Genomic DNA, 26,110 nt, shown 5'->3' with positions numbered 1-26,110 from the left:
AATATATGTTTACTCAAGAATGATTTTACTTGTGTAAGCATGCATTCCTGTAACTCAGGGGTAGAGGCAACTACAGTCCTATCTACAGAATTTTTCTTCATAAAAAATTACTCCATGTAACTGAAATCAAAGGTGTAGGGTGAAGTGAGAGAAATGAATCCTCCCAAATCTCCTGTAACTGAATGCAAGTTGACTTGTCAAAGACCTTAACAAATGTTTTATCTTGTTAGGTTTTCTTGAGAATGAGTTCTTTCAGGTGTTCAATGACTCCTGTGATATGCAAAGGCTTTAAGAGCTTGCTCACACACTAAAGCCTTTACTCTTCTATAATGGTAATACGAAGTACAAAAGTTTACTGTACTGACTACACTCACGAGGTTTCTTTGCAGCATGACTTTTTCTCATGATTTCAAAGACAAATACATGAAAAGAATTTACCACATTGCATATTCACAGGGTCTCACTGAGGTATGTGTTCTTCTAAGTATGTGGAAATAACTGCATTAAGAAAAGGCTTTATCACATTGATGACATGTATAAGGTTTCTCTCTACTATCTGCTCTTTTACAGACTTGAAGTTGACTTTGACATGCAAAACGTGCAAAAGTAATTTGTAGGTGTGAATATCCTAAAAAAATTTCTCTATGTATTGCTTTTTAGATAACAGTTCCCAATGAAATATAGGGTGAACCTAAATTTAAGTTCATCATTTCTAGGAAAGCTGCAGACTTCCCAATAGCTGACCAGCTTTCATGATTCATCTTTTGTTTCCCAAAACATGATTGTTCCATACAATATATTCTCTTCCTCTAACATAGTGACTGTCCCAAACCACATATTCTCTTCCCTAAAACATAATACCTTTTCCTAACCACAAAAGAACAAATGGGTATGACTGTTTGGACTGTGAAACCTACACTTTTGCATCAGGTGAATTCCTCAATGCCAGGAACAAATCCCTTTTCCCTAAACCATGACTGATGGAAATAACTTAGTTGTAAAATGGCATAGATGTTTATGATTTTCAACTCAGAACCTCTGTAACTTTCTGGCTTAGTGTGTGGATAGGTATCACAGTTCAGTTCCCAAGAATGTTATGTAGCCCTAACCAACCAGTAGTGACTACATGACAATAAATTTTTGTCATTTGCTTTGAACATGCGTTTGAGTTGTATTGGATCCCGTTGACCGAAGAAGATAAAGGCCTTACCATGTTGCTTATGTACTCAGAACATCTCTCCAGTATGAAACTTTTATGATGAAGACGAAAGACATGTGCAAAGGCCTCACATTTTGAAACATTCATAGTTTCTCTCCAGTACAAATTCTTTCATGATGATGGTTATACAAATGTTAGGAATAGCTTAACGACCTTAAATACATTCATAGACTTTCTGTCCAATATGAATGCTTTCATAACTTTGAGGATGATAGTGAGGAGCAAGTTTTACTACATTGGTTACATTCATAATGTTTCTCTCCAGTAAGTATTCTTTATGTCATAGGAGATTACTATTCTGTCAAAATGCTTTAAAACATTGGTTACATTCATAAAGTTTCCAGTGTGCATTCCTCTATGTACATCCAGATTATTATGGCATACAAAGGTTTTGACACATTGGTTACATTCATAGGGTTTCACTCCAGTAAGGGTTCTTGTTCAAGATGACTCTTCCATGAAAAGCTTTTATGACATTGATTATATTCATAAGGATTTTCTGCAACATGGATTTTTATGTATTAGGAGATGACTGTGTTGTACAAAGGTGATTCCACACTGCTTATATTCATAAGGTTCTCCAGGATGTGTTCTTTTTGTCTTCAGAGATGACTTGGAAATGCATAGACTTTATCACATTGGGTATATTCAAAAGATTTCTCTCCAGTGTGAGTTTTCATGTACTACCAGATGACTGTTCTGTGCAAAGGCTTTACCACATTGTTTGCATTCATAAGGTTTCTCTCCAGTGTGAGTTCTTTTATGTTTTAGGAGATTACCTTTATGTGCAAAGGCTTTACCACAATGGTTACATTCATAAGGTTTCTCTCCAGTGTGAGTTCTTTTATGTAGCAGGAGAGTACTGTTACATGCAAAAGCTTTACCACACTGATTACATTCATAAGGTTTCTCTCCAGTGTGAGTTCTTTTATGTATTTGGAGAATACTGTTACGTGCAAAGGCTTTACCACATTGGTTACATTCATAAGGTTTCTCTCCAGTGTGAGTTCTTTTATGTATTTGGAGACTACTGTTACATGCAAAGGCTTTACCACAATGGTTACATTTATAAGGTTTCTCTCCAGTGTGAGTTCTTTTATGTATTAGGAGAGTACTGCTCTGTGCAAAGGCTTTACCACATTGGTTACATTCATAAGGTTTCTCTCCAGTGTGAGTTCTTTTATGTATTAGGAGATCACTGTTACATGCAAAGGCTTTACCACAATGGTTACATTCATAAGGTTTCTCTCCAGTGTGAGTTCTTTTATGTATTAGCAGATTACTGTTACAAGCAAAGGCTTTACTACACTGGTTACATTCATAAGGTTTTTCTCCAGTGTGAGTTCTTTTATGGATTTGGAGACTACTGTTACATGTAAAGGCTTTACCACACTGATTACATTCATAAGGCTTTTCTCCAGTGTGAGTTCTTTTATGTATTAGGAGAGTACTGCTCTGTGCAAAGGCTTTACCACGTTGGTTACATTCATAAAGTTTCTCTCCAGTGGGAGTTCCTTTATGTCTTAGGAGATCACTGTTAGATGCAAAGGCTTTAACACTTTGGTTACATCTATAACGTTTCTCTCTAGTGTGAGTTCCTTTATGTCTTAGGAGATCACTGTTAGATGCAAAGGCTTTACCACATTGATTACATTCATAAGGTTTTTCTGTAGTGTGAGTTCCTTTATGTCTTAGGAGATCACTGTTAGATGCAAAGGCTTTACCACATTGGTTACATTCATATGTTTTCTCTCCAGTGTGAGTTCTTTTATGTATTTGGAGACTACTGTTACATGCAAAGACGTTACCATGTTCGTTACATTCATAGTGATCCTCACCAGTATGCATACTTTTAAATATGTGGGGACACCTGTGATGTGCAAAGACTTCGTCATATTGAGTATCTTCAGGGGGTTTGTCTCCACTATGACTGTTTTCATACCTGCAAAGATAATCAGCACATATGAAAGCTTTAGCACTTTCATTACACTAAAGAATGTTTTTGTTTATGTGACTTAATTTTTCAATTCGGTGTGAAGGTAAAGAATAATTACATCTTGAGTTTTCATCATTATTTTTACATTCATGGTGATCTTCTCTAGGGGGTTGTTTTGCATATTTCAAAATACCTGTGGTGGTAAAAATATTTGTTACCTGTCTCACATTTATACTTTCTTCTATATGATGTTTTACCACAGATTTGTAGAAAACTGCAAGAACTCAGAGCTTTAACACACTGACTGGATTCACAAATTTCCCTATACTGTGTGCCATACTAAATATGCAAAGAAAACCGACAAAGTAATTTGTATATTCCTAAAACTTATATTTTCTGCAGTGTCATTTTGTGAGAATTCCTAGTGAAGATGAATAACCAGTTAATTGATGCTGGTGTATATTTTGTGAAAGTGTGTGAATGATGATTGCTGAATCAGCAGAGAGCTACGTGATAATGAGATCATAGTATTGTTAGTTCTATGGCCCATAACCTGTCCTATATTTTGTAAACATTTGTCGTTCCTCACTTATCTATTGGAAATAATGGAGCTAACAACTGATAGCAGGGCACAAAATGGAGAGCAGAACTTCTGAGGGAGAGAGGGTTGCTGGGAAGAAGAAATCAAATGACAGGCGTATCACCAGCAGGCCAGTGATGTTAACAGAAGGACGTGACCAGAACAAAGAAGTAGAGCTGGCCATGCATCAGGACACTGTGGTAGGTTTATTTGTGTTAGCAAATAAATGGTTCAGAATATGCCCAGGAAAATTGCCTAAGCTTTAAAATATTAAAAAGCCTCTGTGTCATTATTTGTACTGCTGGCAGCTCTGATTAGGCCATATAAAGCATAACAGGTATCAATTTTTAAACATCTACTCAAAATGGGGACTACTATACCTTTTAGTTGTTCTGGATGGTACATTGTTTCTTTCAATATACATGTACTAATATGACTTGTACTCATTGTGATATATGATATAACTATTAAAAAAGAATAATAAATGACATGGTTTCACGAAGCATTCACACATTTGATTTTTGTTCATCACAGACGTGCTATAGGGATTATGGTTTTTCCACAAACTTAGCAACATTACTACAAGTACATGAATAACCCAGTTTTACTATGGACTACTTGATTAGTATGTTTTAGATATACTTTCACCACTCTTTGAATACAATTGGTAATATCTGAGTTGTAGGAGACTAAACAAATTACAGTAATGAGGCTATGAGTTAAAAATTGATCTTGTGTAAGGTATGTTTTCCTTGCATTCTTTCTTAGAGGATGCCCTGCAAAGACATATCAAATACCTAACATGGAGGTACATGGTTTAGTAACAAGTTACACTTAAAGTGGTTCATTTACACTGTCCCTTCTCTTTCAAACATCCAGAATATATTAAAAATTTCTCAGAACCATATGCATATTAGCTTACACATGAAAATTACCTTTCATGTCTTCTATAATGTTGACAATACTCTTCCATATTATGACTTTCCCAATTGTAGCCTAAAATATAGTAACAGAAAATGTATGATTTATTATTGGAAATGAGACAAAATTAAAGTCATGGTCCATGGTCAAAGAACCATTCACTTCATTCTTACATATCTTCAAGAGCAATTACAGAAGCACATCAATAATGAATAAAGAATTTTCCCCATATTTTAAAAAGTAAAGAAAATTCACTGTCCTACCTATAGCAGTAAGGTTTCTGTAGGTCTCCAGCATTACATCTTTGTAGAGATTCCTCTGGGAAGGATCCAGCAAAGACCACTCTTCTTGAGTGAAGTTCATATGCACATCATTGTAGGTCAATGCAGTCTAAAATAACCACACACGTGTACAACAGAAAGAATGATGCTTAGAATACATTTACAATATTTTCAAAGTATTCTGGTTTTTCTTCTACTTATTTTGTGACACACACGTTTTAAGGCAATAACTCTTTTTAGGAGGAAACTGAATAGTGAAGTTCATCTATTTTTTTCATCCTTTAAAAGAGAAATGTAAATCAACAGATAAAGAGAGAGAGAGTAAACAGATCAACAGTACTGAGCCCAGATGAGAGAAATAGTATAAACAATTCCAGACTCTTATAAGAATGGGCAAGCTGGGTGTATTTTCTGATGACTTTAATTCCAAAATCACTCAGGAAACAGAGGCTGGTGTATCTGATAGAGCTGGATGATAGCCTGCTCTATGCAATAAGTTCCAGGACACTCAGGGGTACATAATCAGATCCTGAATAATACGCAAAAATTAATCAAACAAACAAGATAAAAAACTTAAAGATCTTTCTCAAGTTTCTACAAAGAGATACACATTCACTCCAGGTCTGCATACATGTCTAGAAACCTGAAGTGCCTCATTTTAAACTGTAATATTTATATGATTTTTTAAAAATGAATGAACAATTACAAAAGGAGAGATGAAAATATTAGCAATTTAAATGTTGATCATCAATAGGCAACACGGGGGATGGAGGTATGGCTCAGTGGTTAAGAACAATGTCTGTTCTTCCAGAGGACCTGGATTAAATTCCCACACCCACATGACAGCTAATAGCTGTCTGTAACACAAATATATTCTATAAAATACTCGCAGAACAAATCTAAGAATACATCAAAGATATACACGATGAACAAATTGGCTTAATCTCAGGGATACAGGGATGGTTCAACATATGAAAATACATCAATGTAATCCACCATATAAACAAACTGAAAGACCATGATCACATGATCATCAGATGAGAAAAAGCCTTTGACAAAAATCTAACACCCCTTCATGTTAAAAGACTTGGAGAAATCAGGCATACATATAAGGAATGAGGCACATACTTAACATAATAAAGGCAGTAAAAAGCAAGTGAGGGCTAACATCACATATTTGGAGAGAAACTTAAAGAAATTCCACTCATATGAGGTACAGGACAAGGATGCCTCCCCTCTCCATATCTCTTCAGTATACTCCTTAAGTCCTAGTAAAGCAATAAGACAACTGAAGGTTATCAAGGAGATACAAATTGGAAAGGAAAAATTCAAAGTATCATTATTCACAGATGATTTACTAGTATACCTAGGTGACCCAAGAAATTCTACCAGAAAATTCCTACAGTTGAAAAATACTTTCCACAAAGTGGTTAGGAACACATTAAAAATTTCATTAGTCCTGTACACAAATGAAAAATGTGTTGGGAATGAAATTTGGGAAACAACACCCTGAACAGTATCCACAAACAACATGAAGTGAAAGACCTCTATGACTAGAATTTGAAGTCTTTAAAGAAAGAAACTGAAGAAAATATCAGAAGATGGAAAGATCTCCCAAACTCATGGATATATAGGATTAACATAGTAAAACAGCATTCTTTTTTTAAAAAAATTATTAATTATACATTATTCACTTTGTATCCCCCCTGTAGCGTACTTCCTCCTTCCTTCACAAACCCTCCCTTTATCCACCTTCTCTAAAACAGCATTCTTAAAAATGCAGTCTATGGGTTCAATCCATTTCCCAACAACATTCCAACACAATTCTTTACAGACCTTGAAAGAGCAAACATTAACTTCAAATGGAAAAATAAAATGCCCTTGATAGCAGTAGAATCCTGTACAATTGGAATAAGGACACAGAAATAAACCCACACTCCTATTGTAACTTTACTTTCAACAAAGAAGTCAAAATCATACAATGGAAAAAAGAAAGTATCTTATACCACTCAAATGGCTAAAATAAAAATTAAAAAAAAACTAAATTGACAACACATTCTGGTGAGGATGTGGAAAAAAGGGAACTTTCCTTCAGAGCTGATGGGAGTGTAAACTTGTATAACTTCCCTGGTAATCAAACTGGTGCATTCAAGAAAATTGGGAATAGTTCTACCTCAATACCCATCTGTACCACTCCAGGGAATACATCCAAAAGATGTTCCATTTGTTCTAATATATTCATAGCTGTTCTATTCATAACAGCCAGAAAGTGAAGAATGGATAAAGAACATCTAGTACATTTACACAATGGAATACTTCTCAGTTATTAAAAATAAGAAACCATGGAAATTACAGGCAAATGGATCGAACTAGAAAAGATCATTCTTAGAGAGATAACCAAGACACAGAAAGAAACACATTGCTAATACGCAGATAATAGACCTATAGTACAGGAAACGGATACTACAATTCACACACCCAAAGAAACTAAGTAACAAAGAAGAGTCCATGGGAGCTTGCCAGAATGTCACTCAGAATAGAAAACAGAACAGACAGCAGAAGTGGATTAAGAGAGGGAACTGGGCAGAAGTTGGAATAGGGAGGGGGGAAATGCGGGTATCAGATGTGGGGAGAATTGTAGTAGGAGGTGAGAGGGTTGAGAACAAGAAAGGAGACTGAGGTGGTTTCTCATTTGATAGGGAAGGTTCCTGAGAGGACCTGGGTGTGACTGGGTTTGACTCTAGCTGAGACTTCTAAGAGAGGGGCAGGGAAAAAGAAACATGGAAAATGAAGTGACCACCTCCTAGTCAGGACTAGGGGAGAGAAGAAACAACAACTGGACCACAAAACCCATGATCCCAAAATTACCCTGCTTACAAGTTTAGGGATAATGAGGGAACAAAGATTGAGGGAAAGTCCAACCAATAATTGGGTGAACCTGAGACCTAGCTTACACTAGAGAGCCAGCCAATGAAACTGTAAATGTTGCTTTGCTGAGCTTGTAGATGAGCCTTAACGTGTCTGTTATCTCAGAGGCTCCACCCAGCAACCAATGGAGACAGATGCTGGAACTTGCAACTAAGCAGGGAGGTGGATCTCTCTGGGGATCTTGTGGAAGTACTAGGGGAAAGATCAAAGAACCTGGAGGGGATGGAAAGCCACAAGAAGACCAACAGAGACAAGTAACCCAGACCCAGTGGGGTTACAGAAAATGAGACATCAACTAAGGAGCATGCATATGCATAGTGTGGACCTAAGCCCACTGAACTTATCTGTATGATGACCAGCTTGGTCCATGTGGGTGGAGTGGGAAGTGGAGTAATGTGAACTCTACTGCCTCCCCTTGTCAGGGCTGCCTTGCCTGGCCTCAGTGGATGAGGATATATTAGTCCTGATGTGACTTAATGTGTGTTGCCAGGGGTTGATACAGGGAGAGGAGGGCAACCCTTCTCTGGGAGGAGAGAGACATGTTTGAGGGTGGACTGAGAGCACAGGAAGGAGGGATCACATTGGGTTGTAAAGTCAAAAAACATAATTTTTAATTTAATAGACTCAGAGAGAGGGACAGTGGGATTGGGAAGGCAGAAGGGAGGGGCTGCAGCTGGGATACAAAAGAACAAATTGTAATAAATAAAAGAGAATAAAAATAAAAAAATACACTGTCTAAAAAATCCAAAGTGCAAACTGGCAACATGATCTTGACCATCGTGTAGGAATGGTCATAATAAATCCCAAAAATTGTCATCATGTCTTCACATATCTGTAATGACCTAAGAACTCACAGTTACATTACACACATATAACATGCTTTTTTTAAAAGAAATGTAACTGTTGTTACATTATCTAGCAATCTAGATAATTCTCTTAGAAGGCAGAACTTCAGCATGATGTCCCTTATAGTAACAGATGACAACATGAAGATTCATGTAACTTCAAACAATACATACAAACATATATACACATATATTCTATTAAGCATCTTAATATTAACATTGGTAAAATATGTTGACAACACAGAACATATTGTGGGTACATCTTCCATCCTTGGACTCATACTCTGAAGGCTCTCACATGAGAATCAAGATTTCAAATGTAGCCTTGACTAACATCCAAGCCAGGTTTAAAAGCAAACATCACCATCTAGGAAATCATTTAGCATTTTTCAGTTCTGCCTTACTTAATTTCTTAGAACATGAGCAGACTAAGAAAGATTTGGGGCCAAATTACCACTCAAATGACCTATAGCTTAAATTTCTATGGAGTTGATTTTCCACAGAAATCCTAGGCTATCCACTTCCTCTGTATGCACTACACTCAACATTCTGAACTTCGAGGTCTTAAAGGAAGAGCCAATTAAGCTCTGGACTTTTGCCATCTCAAGATCTGATATTTTCCACAATCCTCTAAAAAGAGAACATTCTCAGGTCTGTCCAGGAGCAAAGTCACTTTTGGCATACATTTTTTTTCCTAACCTGCTACTGTGCTGCTGTGATTGAATACTCTAAACAAAAACATCTCAGGTCATGAATGGGTTTACTTGTTTAGTCCTGTCAGACCACAGTCCATCATTGTGGAAGCCTAGGATAGAAATTCAAGTTTCAAGAAAAATAAGGCAAAAACCATGACAAATATTGTTTACTGCCTTGTGCTCTTGTATCTTCATCATTCCATGCTCAGCTAGCTCTCTTTTCCAGTACAGGGCCACTTGCTCAGAGATATTGTCACAATCAATTGAAGAGCCTTCAGTAGAAATCCTCAGTCAACATAATCTCTCATTTACATAGAAAACTTTCATTTTCTCATTAGTTTATTTATTTTGTTACTTTATATCCTGCTTGCAGCTCCATACCTCCTCTCCTCCTGTTATCATCCTCCCATCCTCTTCCCCTACTCCTCCTCCTCTTCTCATGAAAGGGGAACCTCCTTATACCAACTGTCCTCAGCACATCAAGTTGCATACAAACTAAGTGCATCTTCCTCCAGTGAGGTCAGAGAAGGCAGCCCAGCAAGGGCAAAGTGATTCATAAACAAGCAAATGTGTCCATGTCACAGACAGCCCCCATTTCAAATGTTAGGTGACTGATATGAAGACAAAGCTGCCAATCAGCTAGATGTGTGTAGGGTGCCAAGGTCCAGCCCATGTGTGCTCTTTGGATAGTGACACCAGTCATTTTATGATGGCATGTGTCATGCTGCCAACTGAATTTACCATGTGAAAAAATAAACCTTGAGAATTCTCAGGATTATGAATACATTTTACACACAGAGATAAAATATAACTTCTGCACTTACTTTACAGTAAAAACAATGTAGATTGTGCACAATATTTGTGAAAGAATAAAGCAAAAATTCCTAGAACATAAGCCCAATAATCTAGTCAAATGTCCATCGAGATACCCAAGGAAACCCAACCAAGAAAAAGTGTGAAGCAGACCAATGTTACCTATGCTTGTATACATATAGAAACTAAATAAACACAAACATCACAAATCCCATGAAAACAACTTAAAGTGACCTTATCTACTTAGCCCTTAGCTAAATTCTACTTGGTGTGATTTCCTGCCACCTAAGCATTGATAAATCCCTTACATCAACAATTCTATGCTTTTATAGCACAGCTTTATAATGAAGTGCTACTCAACACATATGTCATTTCAACCTCCACAAAATTAACTCCAAATGAATCTTATACCTAAATGTTAAATGCCAAGGTCAAAACTTGGAGAACATACTAGAAACTAGGCCTGAGTTCACATCCTACCAAGGACATATCTATGTTCAAGTTCCTGCTGCAAATATTTGTGAACATGAAGCTCCATAATGTGTAAGGAGGGAGCCTCCAGAACCCAGCCTTCTCCAAGCAACTTGTACACACTGCTTCCTATATTTTGCTAGCAAGGTTAAACTAAGTTCACATTCCCAAACTTGCAGAGCCATGTCCCACCTGGCCCCTTGAAACATTTTCCTAATTATCTGTTAACTGGTTAAACTTGCTGTTGCCTTAACCATGGTGCCTTACATTGTAAAAATATATCACCTACAAATACCTCATGTACTATTGAAGAGAGGGCCCACTTCTTTGTTCCCTGAACTTTAACTCCTGAGTGAATATATAAGAGTATAAAATGAGGACCTTGGATTCTAGATCGAATGTCTCAGTAAATAGTTAAAGGCAATGAGGCCAGTTGTCCTGGATCAGAACCAGCCTCCAACAGAAACAACCTTGATAAATCCACAATGTTAAATTTTGATTGGATGACCCTGACAGCAAGGGTACCTCACCTTGTAGATTTCTTCCTTAAAATATATAGTATAGCTTACCCTCTTGGATGTGTTCGAATCCAGAACTGGCTGCCTCCCTGAGCTGAGAAAATAAATGTTTCATTTTCACCTTCTGTTCCTGAAGTGAGTTTTCTCGGCTTCAACCCCAAACCCAATATAGTGAAAATATTCAAATTCCCCCAGCTGTGGTCATGGCTAGGAGAAGGAATCACTCCTGTAGCCACTACTGGCTACATGTTCCCACCCAGCCCCAGTAAGGACCCTAAACAGCAGCTCCTGCTGTTCCACCAGCTCCACCAGGTTGGGAGCAGCGAACACACACTCACCATGTTTCGACTTTGGAAATCAGCTGAAATTCCCTCACAGCACACACACTTGTGCTTAGACCACAGCACACCTACCATGCAACCCTGCTCAGCTACAGAGCAAACATGCAGCCTGATGCCTAGAAAAACCCACCTCTTCCTCTAACTGGAGGGATGGACTCAAGGTTAGGATTGGCCAGTGAGTCTTGAGTGACATGAGCATCTCCTTTAGGGTTAGAGTGTACTGAAAGAAAAAGGTTTAGTGATCTCTGGTCCAAGCTCCCATTTCAGGGCCACACCTTTTCCAGATCTGCAGTTTTGTATTTCAGTATCATTTTGCTCTGTCCTCCCCTAGCCTACCCTCAGTCTTCCAGCACTCAGTAGGTACTTCCCTCTTTTTCTTGGAATCAAAGTGGATAATGGCACACATTCCATTATTCAACAGGGGAGTGAAAAATCTGTCCCACTGGTGGAAGAGTGCCAAGAATATTAAGAATTAAAGAAAGATTTTTAGAAACTGCAATGAGATTTTTTTCCTTATGACTTCACAGAAAAAAATGGGCTGGGGCTGTGGTTCAGCTGGTATAGTGCTTGCCTAGCATGCATGAAGCTGGGGGTTCGAGCCCAACACCACATAAAACTTGACATGGTGGCATTCCCTGTAATTAAAGCACTTAGGAAGTACATGTAGAAGAATCAGAAGTTCAAGCATATCTTTGGTTAGTGAGTTTCTGACCATTCTCAGCTAAATGAAGTCGTGTCTGAAAAGGAAAAGCAAAACAAAACAAGCTTGTTTTTTCAGCATTGAGGATGAAATCTTTGGTCTCATATATGCTTAGCACACTTCCTACCATTGAGCTAACAACCCAGATTACCCAAATTTACTTATATCTATTAAAAATAATAATAAAAAAAAAACTGAGAGGGCAAAAATGAGCTAAATGGCTCAGTGGATAAAACACTTCCTGCTATTCCAAAAATAAATCTAAGTTTAATTCACAGTATCCACTTAGGGTGGCTCAAAGCAGCTGGTCCACCTCCACAGGATTTTGTGACTTCTTCTGGCCGCCTCAGATGACAAAAAGAGGTACGGAATTAAAAAAAAAAAAAAACAAATAAATAAAGTCTTGAATAACAGCACTTGGGAGGCAGATGCAGGCAGATCCTGTGAGCTCAAGTCTAGCCTGGTGTACAGAGCAATTCCAGGACATCCAGGACTACATAGTGAGACACTGTCTTGAAAAAACAAAACCAACCAACCGACCAAATAAATAAACATATAAGAGAATTTAATTTTTTTTTTCAAAATAATTTCACTTCATTAACAGGCTAAAAGGCAAATCAGCTACCCTACAGCTGGAGTTACGGGTGGCCATGAGCCATGATATGTGGGTGCTGGGAAGTGACCTCAGGTCATATGCAAGAGTAACTACCAATGTTAACTCCTGACCCACCTGGCCAGGTGCTCCTCCCCTTTTGAGATATGGTTCCACATAACCTAGGCTGCCTGCAAACTCTACATGTAGCTGAGAATGACCTTGAGTTTCTGTCTTTCTACCTTTCCCTCTCCTTTGCTGGGGACTACAGGTGTTTACTACCATATCTCTCTTACAAAAGTGCTGAGGATCAAACCCAGGGCTTCATGCATGTTAGCTAGTCACTCTACCAACTGAGCTACAGCCTCTGGAGGAGGTCCATATCATCTTGATGCTGTTCATCAGAAGCCAGGACACAAACTGGTTGTAGAAGAACATCTTTTTTAAAATGGCATAAAGCAACAGAGGAAAGTGGATGGCAGGAGCAGTTCATTGGTTTGTATCACGTGAGATTTAGTAACATTTTGTACTTTCTTGACAGCTTCAGAATTTTAATGTGTGCAATGTAGAGGGAGAGAATATGTGTGGCCCTAGTAATACAAACCAGTAATCTCTATACTCTGGAAGCCAAGGTAGGTAAATTCAGAGTTTGATGCCAGTCTCAGCTGCACTGTGAGTTGAAGTCCATCTATGGCTATGTAGAGAAACTATGTCAAAAATAAATTATTTCTTTAAACATTATTTATTTGTTTATTCATTCATTTATTACAATCCATTCACTTTGTATCCCTGCTGCAGCCCCCTCCCACATCTCCTCCTTGTGCCACCCACCCTCACTTTTCTCCCAGTATGCCCTTTCCCTAGTGTTCTGATAGGGTAGGGTTTCCTCCCATGATGATACCTGATTAAAAAAAAATAAATTAAAGGCCCACAAGAATGTCAACTGTTACTCCCATGATAAAACAGAATCCCCAACTATATGAAAGGTTAAGATCTCAGACTTTAGAGATCCTGACATTCCTTCCTCTGAATAGATATCCTTGTTTTTCCTCCTGTCCCCTTATCTACAGTTACTATTATGCCCTGATCTTGAGATCCTCTGAAACCACCAGGAGACAAGCCCTTGGGAAAACAAGAGAACTTTATTGAGAGAGCAATCCAACTTGGGACCCACATCTCACTGATACAGCAGTAGAGAAGTGGGATCCCAAGCGCTGGGTGAACAGGAATTTTAAAAGGAAAAACTGCAAGCAGGGGATTTCCATGCCTTGGTGTTATGGGACTGGGTAAAACTTGAGGAGTGAGGTGACCACTGATGCTTAACAATAACTGCTATTCTAAGCTATCTGAAAATACATCTGGAATATTGGGGAATTTTCCATTTTGTTCTGATTGGCTGTTGCTAGGGGAGTTCACTTTGTTTTCTGCCAAATGTACATTCCATATTTTTTCCTGGAACTTGATTTCAGTGCCCTATCACAGGTGCACACAAGATGGCTTCTCATAACTTAAGCTATTCATTACCATGCTGAATTTTATTTTACCTAGACTCATGTAGAACTCTTTCTGTGAATCATGCTGCCATCAACTACTCAGCAGTCTTGCCCAGAGGAGAATCACGACTCCTGCTGAATCTATGATCTCACCTTTCCTTCTATGACACATCCCTCCCTACCCACCCTGTCCAAGGCCCATTCCCACAAGATAGAATAATCAATTTTATATGTCATGCTGGCTGTCACAGATGGTCCAAACATGGCCTTTGACCTCACTTATTAAAAGAATCTAGGGTCCGGCCATGGTGGTGAATGGGAGGTGGAGGAGGAAGGATCTGGAGTTCAAAGTCACCCTCTGTTACACAGAAAAGTTTGAAGTTATCCTGGTCTACAGGAGAGTGTATCTCAAAACTCAGAAAAAAAAAAAGAAAGGGGAAGGAACAGGAAGAGAAGAGGAATCAAAAGCATAATGGGCTCATTCACTCATTGTTCAAGCTTTTATAAGCAGCTTTAACATGCTTGGCTGTTGACCAAAAAGACCTGACACAAAACACATACGTCTGCCCTCCCCCCACCATGGCTCTGCCCCAACACACACAACAGTTCAGATAGGTAGATGATGCAATCAGAGTTTTGATGCCAGATTTGAACAACAGACCTGACCTAACCACACTGCCACTGGCACAGACCTGAACTCCAAAGATGCTCTTTCTGGTCACATCTTCTAAGACCCAAGCCAGTAGCCCCACCATTGTCTGATCCCACCTATACTTGCACTAGGACATGGCCCTTCAACTAGCTCCTCCTCCATGTCATTTAGTCCGTGGCCTCAAGTCCCACTTCCGAGGACACCAACCTCATATCCTTTCTCATGACTCCATTGGTCAAATACCACAAGAGCCTGCCTTCCACCAGTATCACTGGCTGCTTCCATGTCAATCTTCACAGCGTACCTTTTCCTAGGGCCAAGGTTGTAGTAGAAAATAGACATCTCATGACTGGGGAGGAATCCGCTAGTCTGGGCCCCGCCTTGTGGGTCACATATAGATTGGCCGGTTCTCTTATCACTCTTTTTAACTGTACCTAAGGGGCAGTGAATTAATTGAATGTGATTGCAGTGGGTCAGGGCAGTGGCTTCCATCTCTGGGAGAAATGGCAGCTGGGGAGCTGTCAATGTCCTCTGGATCCAGGAAGCCCAAAGACAGAGCTTAGGATGCAGGGGTTGCAGGGTGTGACCTCGGGCATTGGAGAAGCAGTACAGTGAAGCTTGGCACTGAGATGGTGGCACTCTCCATTCAGTAGACCTGTACCAGATGGCCTCTTCTCCTAGAGGCATCAAGTGCTCTAGGGCACTGTGGGGAATCCCAGCTAAGAACATGACCTGGCATCGCCACACCTCCAAAAACATGCTAGCATCATTAACAAAGTACTCCCAGCTCTGGACCCTGGAACTCAGGTCTCCTCCCACACACTTTTTCAGTATCACTACAGGTCCCTCTCAGGGAATCTAAGACCTCCTTCACGGCTCCCTAAACAGGATCAGGATCCCTATGCATCTTTCCCAGGAACCCTCTCTAAAAACCTGTCTGGGGCTTCCCATCCATCAATTTGTAGACCTGCCCTCCACCATGTGTGACCCCCTGGGTTAATCTTATGTGTCTGCCCTGGACCCAACATTAGAACCCTATATTCTTTACTTCTGACTCCCTGAGAAACCCATGCCTCACCTCTAAAATGAGAAGATTTCCAGCTGCATCCATAAACATCAATTCAGCCTGCTCTTTTGGCATTCTTTCTGGTCAAGGGCACCACTATAAAAATCACATCTTGTCTTCTGAGAAGAATATAGACTGTTGCTGATTTTGACCCATTTAGATACCAGCTTCCTAAAGAAATGAACACCCAGGACCTCCCAAAAGATAAAGTTAATACCCATCCCCCCACATACTTTTGTGTGTGGGCCTGAGAAGTGTTGATCATCATAAAATTGGTTACCTCTCTACACATTGCTAATGTCAACTACTGTCAAAGCAGGAAAGCTGTTCCCTCCTTCTTGTCTATCACTTTCTCTGTTATGACTATATCAGCTTAAAATCTGGTCATAGAGCTCAATTCCTGCATAAGGCCTTCACTTAGTAAGCATACTACGAGCGAGAGAGACTGGAGGACACTCAATTCACTGGCCTGTTTTTCTTTTTCACTCACCAGTCAAGATCTAACATGGAAGGAATTTTAGGACTTTTTTTCCCAGAATTGTGCAGCAGAGGTAGGATAGAGTGTTCAAAGCAATTCTCAATATCATGTCAGGAGGCAAGCCAGGGCTATAGGAGGCATTGCTCTATACAGAAGAACAATCAACAGCACTTGAAAAAATGTAAAAACATCCCCAATGACATGGAAGCATCAGGAATAACAACACATAAGAGATTAGAGCAGTGGTGCATTTCAAGACAATCAGATTTAATAGAACTCAATAATCCACTTTTTAAAAAGATAAATATAATTGAAAAAAAAAGACCATAGCTATAGTGACTTGAAAAATATCAGGCAATTTCCTGGCAGAGTTAATGGCATTCACAAGATGCTGTGTGCCCTTCGCTCAAGCACAATGATGCTTGTTTAGATCTGTAACCTGACACACACAGCTACAATGAATGGCTTGTGCCTCAACCCTCAGGACTGACATAAATGTTTAACTGGATAAGACATATCTGGAAAAGACAGTCATCTAGTTGGATATTTAATATTCTTTGGATCAAGCTATTCTCCCCAATTGTACACCTACCAAACTGGTTTGTCTTCATTCATCTGACACTAATTCATATGTGCTGTAAAATAGTAAGATCATGATGAGATCCTTTTTCACAATGGTGACACCAGCAGCGATTTATATATCCTATTTCTCCCCGTGAAGTGCACAATAAGTGAGTCCTCCTATTCTGGTCTGAAGTCAAAAGCCGAGCTCCAAGTGCCTTTTTTTTCTGCTACTGCAATGGAAGGTTAACTATATGACTCTAATGGGTAATTTTAAAACTCAGTGGTGGTACTGCCCTGTAACTGAAATTTTATTTACCCTAATCAAGATAACAAGATCATTGCACTGAACAGCAACATATTGGGATTAAGGTCAAATGAGTCAACATAGAAGAGGCTGACTCAGAAACATTTTTCTAAAAGCTTTGGGCTGCAGATGTTCTAGAATTAACATCCTTCACAGGAAAAAATAACTCCCTACATCTAAGACTTTAATATAGAAACATCTTCAAAGGCAGAATGCATTCAACTATGTATACTGCTCAAAGAGGAATTGACTACAACAGATTTTGCATTCCACATATGCTGTCACCCTTAAATCTCTTTCAGGTTCAGATTCCAGGTTAAACTTTGACTAATTCCAATAGGAACAGAAGACTGAAAGTATAGTCCTGAAAGCAGACAAAATTCTTCTGAGCAAATCTGTCTTCTAGAGCACAATATATAATCTAGAAGATAGATTTAAAGGATTTATGATTGTCAAAATTCCCACACATAAAAAGGTGAGAGAACTCTCATGCAGAAAACATCACAGAAAAATTAACTATGAGCACTGTGTTTGCAGATCTTTGATGAAAGCTATACTGAGCTATTCTAACTTCAGAATATAGTGGCTTTTGCCTTTGAGGAGGCTGGCTCACAACAATACCACAACTGCTAATATGCAGGACAAAAATCAGTTCATTTCAACTAGCCCTAGCCGCAGTCTCTCTCAGGGATATGACATCACTGCAGCAAATTCCATCTCATTAAGCTTTATTTTAATTTATATCGATGTTTTGCATGTGTCTTTGCACAGTACCTACAAATACCAGAAAGGGCCATCAGATTCCTTGGAAATGAAACTACAGATGGTCAGCTACTAGCTGGTTTCTAAACTGTGATCTGTGTCTTCTGTAACAACACCCAGTGCTCTTAACTGCTATGCCATTTTTTCTTTAAAATTTATTATTTTGCATGTTAATTAAAATATACTACATCAATTTCACTGCAACCATGGAAACCAGATAAGTAAAATTTTTGTATTAAGTAAATCCTCAGCCACTTTGCTAAGTGAAACTGTTACCGTGAGATAATTGCTTGTGACATTTTGTTTATAAGCACTGTTTAAAGGCTCAATAAATGGCACCTTGATCAGAGTCTTGACTTGGTGTCTTCCTTGTGTCACCCTGCTCTTTTTCTCCCAGCCCTCACTTAGGCAGATTCAACTGTCGCTGCGGGCAGCGAAAAACCACTGCTTAACTAAAGGTAAATAATAGTAATCATTAAGAAACACAGCAAATGGCACCCAACTAAATCTAAGTATAGACACCCTTTAGCTCATACTTCAACATAATTTGGTGGGATACCAATGATATACCAATGATACAACCCAAATTTAAAACCTAAAATCTCCGTGGTCAGCCCAGGAGCAAAAGACAGCCTACTGTGGGCAGATCTGAGACTGAACATAACAAAACTGACAGCTGCTACAGTCTAACAGGAGGGGGACACAAGCATGGCTTCCTTATACTGTGGCTGGCTCAGAGCAATAGCAGCAGCCATGGCTGGAAGGAAAGGAACTGGAGGCAGATAGATCTCTAGACAGAGCCTGGCATAGAAGTGCATCTAAAACAAGAACAAAAAAAATGCCATGGGAGAGGGGGTTTTAATCCCATTGGCTTTGTTTTGGTTGTCATATTCATGGATCTAGTTGCAATATGTTTAATGGTGATGGGTCTTTGCCTTCTAAGAGAAAGTTCAAGGAGAAAATGGGAGAAAACCCAAAGATTGGAATACTAAGTTACAGATAATAGAAAGGGCATTCCCCCTAATAAAAATTAGATTAATAATGACTAAAATCCAAAGCTCTCTAGCTGCAAGATACTTGTCAGCTCTTTCTGGTAAAGGTCCGCCATTTAAATATAACAACGACTAAATCCAAAAAACAACTGTAACTGCTTGTTACAGTCTAATTCACACAACTGACCCAAAATGTAATATTTTCTTGTCGCTTTGCTTAATTTTCATTTAAAGGTTTTGCTTTACAATGATATGGATTTGAGAATATTTAAACAAGTTGGTGAAGGCACATTCCTTCAATCCCAACACAAAGTAAAAAGAATCAGGCAAATCACTGAGTTCCTGATCAGTCTAATTTATATAATAAAAGGGTGGCATCTCCAACTGTATAGCCACTTGCAGAGATAGTCTAAGATTCAAAATGACAACATTTTCCTTAAGATTACCATGTAAGTTCTTTTTTCTTAATAATAAATGCTATGTCTTTACTGTTCTAAAGATTGGATACATACCAATTTTAGGTTTATGTAGAGACAAATGATGTCACATTGATCTAAAAAGACCAGCTAATCTAAAAAACTGGTACTTCCATGAACCTGGTATAAAAGGGTATTTCGGCATAAGAAATATGTTCTGTTGGTCAATGTAAGTACTCAAAATTAGGCTGGGAGACAAACATGCAAACTGCATGCCTCCCATGTATAAAAACTTTTAAATGCTAACTAAATTAAGATGTCACACTGCTCTAGAAGCAGGCTTATCCTTTCAACTTTGAGACATGTTCACAGGAGACAAATGTTGATCATGCTTGATGTAAAAAAAGACACAGGAGGCTTACAGGTGGCAAAGTATACACCAGCCTAGTTAAGTCCTAAAAGCTCAGAAATTATAATTCATATGTTTAAAAGGCAGAACTGTCCATCCATATCAAAGAAGGGGCAAGCCAAAGATAGACAAAACAAATGTCAAAACCCAGGTCCAAGATGCCTAGGATATGTTTAAATGCTAAAGGTAAAAGGGAGTTTATATGAAGTTTACCTATAAAGGCTTAATTTCCCATTCTGTATAAAAAAGCAGCAAGCCAAAGAATAGCCACAGCCAATGTTAAAATCTAGGTACAAGATGCCTAGGGTTTGCTTAAATACTAAAGGTAAAAGGTAGTTTTTATTAAGTTTGGTTATGAAGGGATAACTGCCCATTCTATAGAGGATAGTACAAAAACAGCTACAACACATGTAAAAACCTAGGCCTAAACCTCTAAATAGGTACAAGATGGCCAGGTATGCTTAAACTCTAAATTACAAAGGAGTTTATAAAAAGTTTACTTAAAGCATGCCTTTTTTATTGCTCAAGGCAACCAATTTGTCTCAGCAATGGAAGGCCTTCTCTCAGGAAATAGGCAGCTTGGCCTAATAAAACAGGCACCCAAGAGCCCAAAAATGAAATTTTGATTTATACAACCTTGTTTTGATTTTAACATGATAATGATTGTATATTCAATAATAATGGTAACATATTGCTGATCCCTTTACATGGGAAAAACTCTGAAACTGACTGACACATAAAATATGTCTCCAGTAAGAACTTCAACAATACACGGCCGAGAAATCCTTGGCTATAATATTCTCAAAATTTATTATGCCATTCTTTCAATTGGCATAGATAAAAATGGCTTACATTTTAGTTTTATCGCGCACATCTCATACATTTATAATTTTATAACTGCATAATGCTTGTGGAAAGTTGTATGTTTGCAGAACAAAAGGACTGGACACTAGAGACACTAGATGAAACCTGACAGAAATCATCCTTCCAACGTGCTGAGACATTGACATATCTGTTTCAGTATCTTACAAGTTCCAGCATTCTGCTTGTTCCATCCTCAACTGCTTTAATAGTGATTTTTCATCAAAGCATGCTCCCAAGAGAGCGTTGAAGAAAGCTACTAATTTCACTTGGTCCAGAATTTTAGACTGTTCCAAACAGGACTTTTATTAAGCCTGAAATTTCTCAACATTCAAAGACTAGACCACAGATGATAATGCTTGCTTAATTAGCGATTTTTCCCCAATTTCCTTTCAGCCCCCTAAAAGGATTTCTGCATGTCCAAAATGTCAGCTACAGGAAAGCCATGAGAACAACAAGGAATGCTTGTTAAATTATTAGTTAATCAACTCATAGTCGTGTAAGACACTAGTATAATTTATCATAGGAGTATACATCTTAGGTTACACAGATAGATATAAATTTGTAGACAGATCAATTACATAAAGATAGGTAGTCTTCAAAAACTTCAGAGACCTACAGAATATGGCTTCAAAAAACCTAAGGCAAAAAACATGCAAATGTTGTTTCATGGCCTGTTCTCTTGTTTCTGCATTGTCTCATGCTCAGCTAGTTCTCTTATCCATCCCAGGGCCACTTGCTTAGGAATATTGCCACCATAAATGGAAGAGCCTTCCACAGAAACCATCAATCAACAGAATCTTTCACATACACAGAAACCAGCCATTTTCCGCATTGGTTTATTTATTTATTTTGCTTTACATCCTGCTTGAAGTTCCATACCTCCTCTACTCCTGATATCATCCTCCTACCCTCCTTGTCCCTACGATTTCTTGTCCCATTCTTCTCAAAAAAGGGGACCCTCTCTCCATACTAACTCTCCTCAGCCTATCAAGCTGCATACAAACTAAGTGCATCTGCTTCCACTCAGGCCAGAAAAGGCAGCCTAGTTAGGGGAAAGTGATCCAAAAGCAGTCAACTTGTCCATGTCACAGACAGCCCCCACTTCAACTGCTAGGCGAATGGCATGAAGACAAAGCTGCCCCATAGCAAGATATATGTCAGGTGCTAAGGTCCAGTCCATGCATGCTTTATGGTTGGTGGCAACCAGCCATTTTATGATGGCATTCTGTCAAATGAAATCATCATGTGAAAACAACTCAGAATTCTCATTATGATTGAGAAAGCATATTACACACATAGAAAAAAATGACTTCTGTATTTACTGTACAGCCACAGCAACGAAGATTGTGCAAAATTATTTGTGAAAGAATAAAGCAAGGCAGAAAAAATGCCAAGAACAAAAGTCCAATAAAATAGTTAAGTTTTCATCAAGGTACCTATGGGAACTCAGCCACAAAAAATGTGAAGTAGTCCAATGTTACCTATGATTTTATACATACAGAAATAAATACAAACTTCAAAACTCTCACAAAAATAACTCAAGTAACACTATCCTGTTTAAATAAACCTCTGGATACAATTGATTTTTTTTTTTGAACAGAGTTTCCATGTGCTAGAGCTATTTGTAAATGGAGGTCATTAGAAATATGGTCTACAGCACTGCGGTCCCCCTATTCACCTTGTGATTTAAGACAAACTCACCCCCGCTCATTCCCATAAAGAAAACAAAATTAAAAATTAATTTAACGTCTATTTCCTGCCACATCAAATATAGCACAAGATGGGAAATCTGTCCTATCTAACTGCAACATAGCCTGCACACTTGAGACACCTTTGCAGCTCAAAAACTCCTTTTATATGTTGGAATTGAGTTCCTTAAGTCACATCATTGTGGTTGCTACTTGTGGAAAGTTTAAAGGATGTTAATTAAATATTGCTGAAGGTTGATCTACAGTCCTTCCTTGAAAACAGTTTCTAACCGATGTGTAAATTCATTTTATTACAAAAAATGAATTTACAAAGCAATGTTGAAAACGTCTAGAAATTTGACCATCATTTTTCCGAGCTGTCTTTCCACTACATACAAAAATAGAGAGCTCATTATATGACTCAAATGAGTAATTTTTAAAATTCTGCTGTGGTACAACCTTTAAGAATTTAGGAGTTTCAACTAAGAGGAAAGCCCTCGCAAACAACAGACTATGATCAATGTGACCTGAACCAACATATCTTATCTGAGAAATATTTTTCCAACAGTTTGAAGATGGACCTGTTCTATAATTAGTATGCATCCCCAGGGAGAAAGTAATGCAATTAAATTGTTCATAAAAAATTCTCCTTAATACTAGCATGCATCCAGCTCTAGTTAAGGCTAAAAGAAAATACAGCTTTAAAAAGATTTTGAATTCCCTATATGCAGTCATCCTTAAGTCTCTTTTAAGCTCAGTCCCCAGGTTACATAGTAAACAATTTCAATATGGACTAGAGATTTCAAGTATGGCCACTGAGGTAGATGGGAGATTTGTACAGCAAAGATGTTCCTAGAATTATTTAAGTATTCCACTCCCCTGATACAGTGTTAGGGTCATGACAGAGGTTTCAAATGATAGGAAAAGTTGAAGGGAGAAGGTATAAAAGCTGGTTTTAGAAGGTCTGACACAAGCTATGTCTTCTCCTAACTAAGCTTCTTAAGAAGAATGCCATCTTGTATCCTTCCAGAGAAGAAATGGAAGGAAACAGGACACATCTATGAATTGATCAGAAACTCATATAATGGGAGAAAAATCACAAGGAGTCTAGTGAAACAATGCTGCACAAGATGAACATTATTTACCAAGACCACAGTGGCCTTGAAACTGGTAAGTATGTGTTGGAAAGAGTTGGACTCTCTAAATGTGAAGCAAACCCTCCTCAAACACCCTGGCCCAACACCTCAAAAGGCATATACCTGGCTTTAGAAAATTAGCTCTTTTTTATTATCAATACCTCAGAATCCTGATGAAATTTCAATGCTTATGCCCTAGGCTATACTGACTTGGCTAAGCATATCTAAGAAGGGGGGTGAGAAGCACTTATGCCATTCTCCATATATCACCACCCCTAGGAGAACTGTGTTTGATCAGGCCAGCCCTCAACACAGCAGTGTTTTTCCTGTTCAAATGGCTGTCCCCAGATATCTTCCCCATGTGACAAAACTATGCTTTTCTCCAGAATAAAACTGCAACTTTATGGCATACCAGGCTTTAATGTTGGCTGTGATTCTGTAATGACCCATTGAGCAGCTTGATAGATGTCTCTTCTCTAACATGGATATGGGACAATAGTTGCTATGGTTGGAGACAAATTTGTTGACAATCCTCCTGGGCAAGCATGTTTCCTAATCTCTAACAGGCCACGTTGGCATGATACTTATCTATGAGATGATTTAAAACATCCTTTAACAAAATTATACGTGGTGTGACTTGCAGCTTCTAAGCACTGGTAAATCCATTATATCTACAATTCTACTCATTTCCATAACAGGTTTCTACTGAACATCTACTCAACATAGATGTTATTTATAACCTCTACAATTCTTAATGAATCTTACACCTACGTGTCAAATACCAAGGGCAAAACTTTTAGAAGATACTAAAGAAAGTAGGCCTCTCCAAGTTTGGCATCCTGCCAAGTATATTTCTACGTTCCTGCCCCTGTTGCAAATACTTTGTGCATATGTAGCCCTAGAGCGTATAAGGAGCAGCCTCCAGAGCACAGTCTACTCCAAGAAACTCTTACACTTTGCTACCTCATTTTGCTAGCAATGTTAAACTAACTTCATATTCCCACACTTACAGAGCCATCTCCCAGTCAGCCTCTTGGAACATTTTCTTAATTATCTATTAACTGGTTAAACTTGCTGTTATCTTAACAGAGATGTCTAAATTGTTAAAATATATCACCTACAAAGCCCTCACTTACTAATGGAAAGAAGACCCACTTCTTTGTTCCCTTATCACCGTGTACTCCAGAACAAACATCTAGGAATGTAAATTAAGGACCTTGGATTCCAGACCTTATGTCTGGGAATAAAGTTTAAGGAATTGCAGACAGGTGTCCTGGATCAGTGCAGACTCCAACAGAAACTCCCTTGCTTAACTAAACACAATTTTAAAATTTGATTGGATGATCCCAGCACTCACCAAGCAGCCCTCCCCTTGTGGATTTAACCCTTTAAATATACAATAAAGTTTATCCAGGGAACCGTTCATATCCTGAACTGGCCACCTCCCTGGTCTCAGAAAATAAAGCTTTCATTTTAACCTTCTGTTCCTGAAGTGAGTTTTCTCGGCTTCCACTCTGAACCAATATAGTGAAGATATTCAGATGCCCCCTCTGCGTTTGTGGATAGGACAGGGATCTCTCCCATGGCTGCTTCTGGCTGCAGGTTCCCACCCAGCCCAAGGAAGGACCCTACACAGCAGCTCCCACTATTCGGCCTCCTGCTCCACCAGGTTAGGGGCAGCGGACACACATTCACCATGTTGAGACTTTGGAACTCTAAAATTCTCTCACAGCACACAGCAGCTACACTCAGACCACAGCACACCAACCATTAAAACCTGCTCAGCTACAGAGCGAACAGGAAGCCTGATGCCCAGTAAAACCAGCCTCTTCCTCTGACTGGGGGGATGGCCTCAATGTCCTGAGTAGCCAGTGAGTCTTGAGTGACATGAGCACCTCCCTTAGGATTAGAGTATACTGAAGGAACAAGGCTTAGTGATTCCTGTCTCAGGCTTCCATTTCAGGGCCAGATCTTTTCCAGTCTGCAGATATTTGTACTTCATCATCATTTGTGCCTGTCTTCCCCTAGCTTACCCTCTGTCATCCAGCACTAAGTAGGCATGTTTCTTCTCCTCCTCCTCCTGGAATTAAGGTGGATAGCTGCTCAGCCCATTATTCAACCTGCCGTAGAGTGAACAATATGTCCCACAGGTAGAAGGCTGCCAAAACTATTAATAATTAAAGAGAAATTTTAGAAAATGCAATGAGAAATTTTTTTCTATGAAATCAGAGGAAAAAATTGGCTGGTATAGTGGCTCTGTTGGTACAGTGCTTTCCTTGCATTCATGAAACTGTGGGTTCAAGTCCAACACCACATAAAATTTGACATGGTGGCATTGTTTATAATCAAAGCACTTAGGCGGTACACGTGGGAGAATCAGAAGTTTAAGAATAGCCTTGGCTAGTGAGTTTATGACTATCCTCAGGTCCTGTCTGAAAAGGAAAAG

The 26,110-nt window shown here is 38.8% G+C and overlaps 1 protein-coding gene across 1 annotated transcript in view; it reads right to left on the bottom strand.

Moving 5' to 3' along the window:
* Positions 1-26,110, bottom strand: part of LOC129681246 (zinc finger protein 431-like) — a 268,201-nt gene that overhangs the window by 209,761 nt on the left and 32,330 nt on the right. Inside the window, 3 exon segments of the mRNA XM_055613153.1 lie at positions 1,907-3,161; positions 4,671-4,731; positions 4,920-5,046. Coding sequence (XP_055469128.1) covers positions 1,907-3,161; positions 4,671-4,731; positions 4,920-5,046 — 1,443 coding nt within the window.

The sequence above is a fragment of the Psammomys obesus genome, unplaced genomic scaffold (assembly GCF_907164565.1).
Source record: "Psammomys obesus unplaced genomic scaffold, mPsaObe1.curated_primary_1811, whole genome shotgun sequence".
Classification (NCBI taxonomy): Eukaryota; Metazoa; Chordata; class Mammalia; order Rodentia; family Muridae; genus Psammomys; species Psammomys obesus.
Note: the sequence above shows the minus strand (reverse complement) of the source record. Positions and strands in the feature narration are given on the sequence as shown.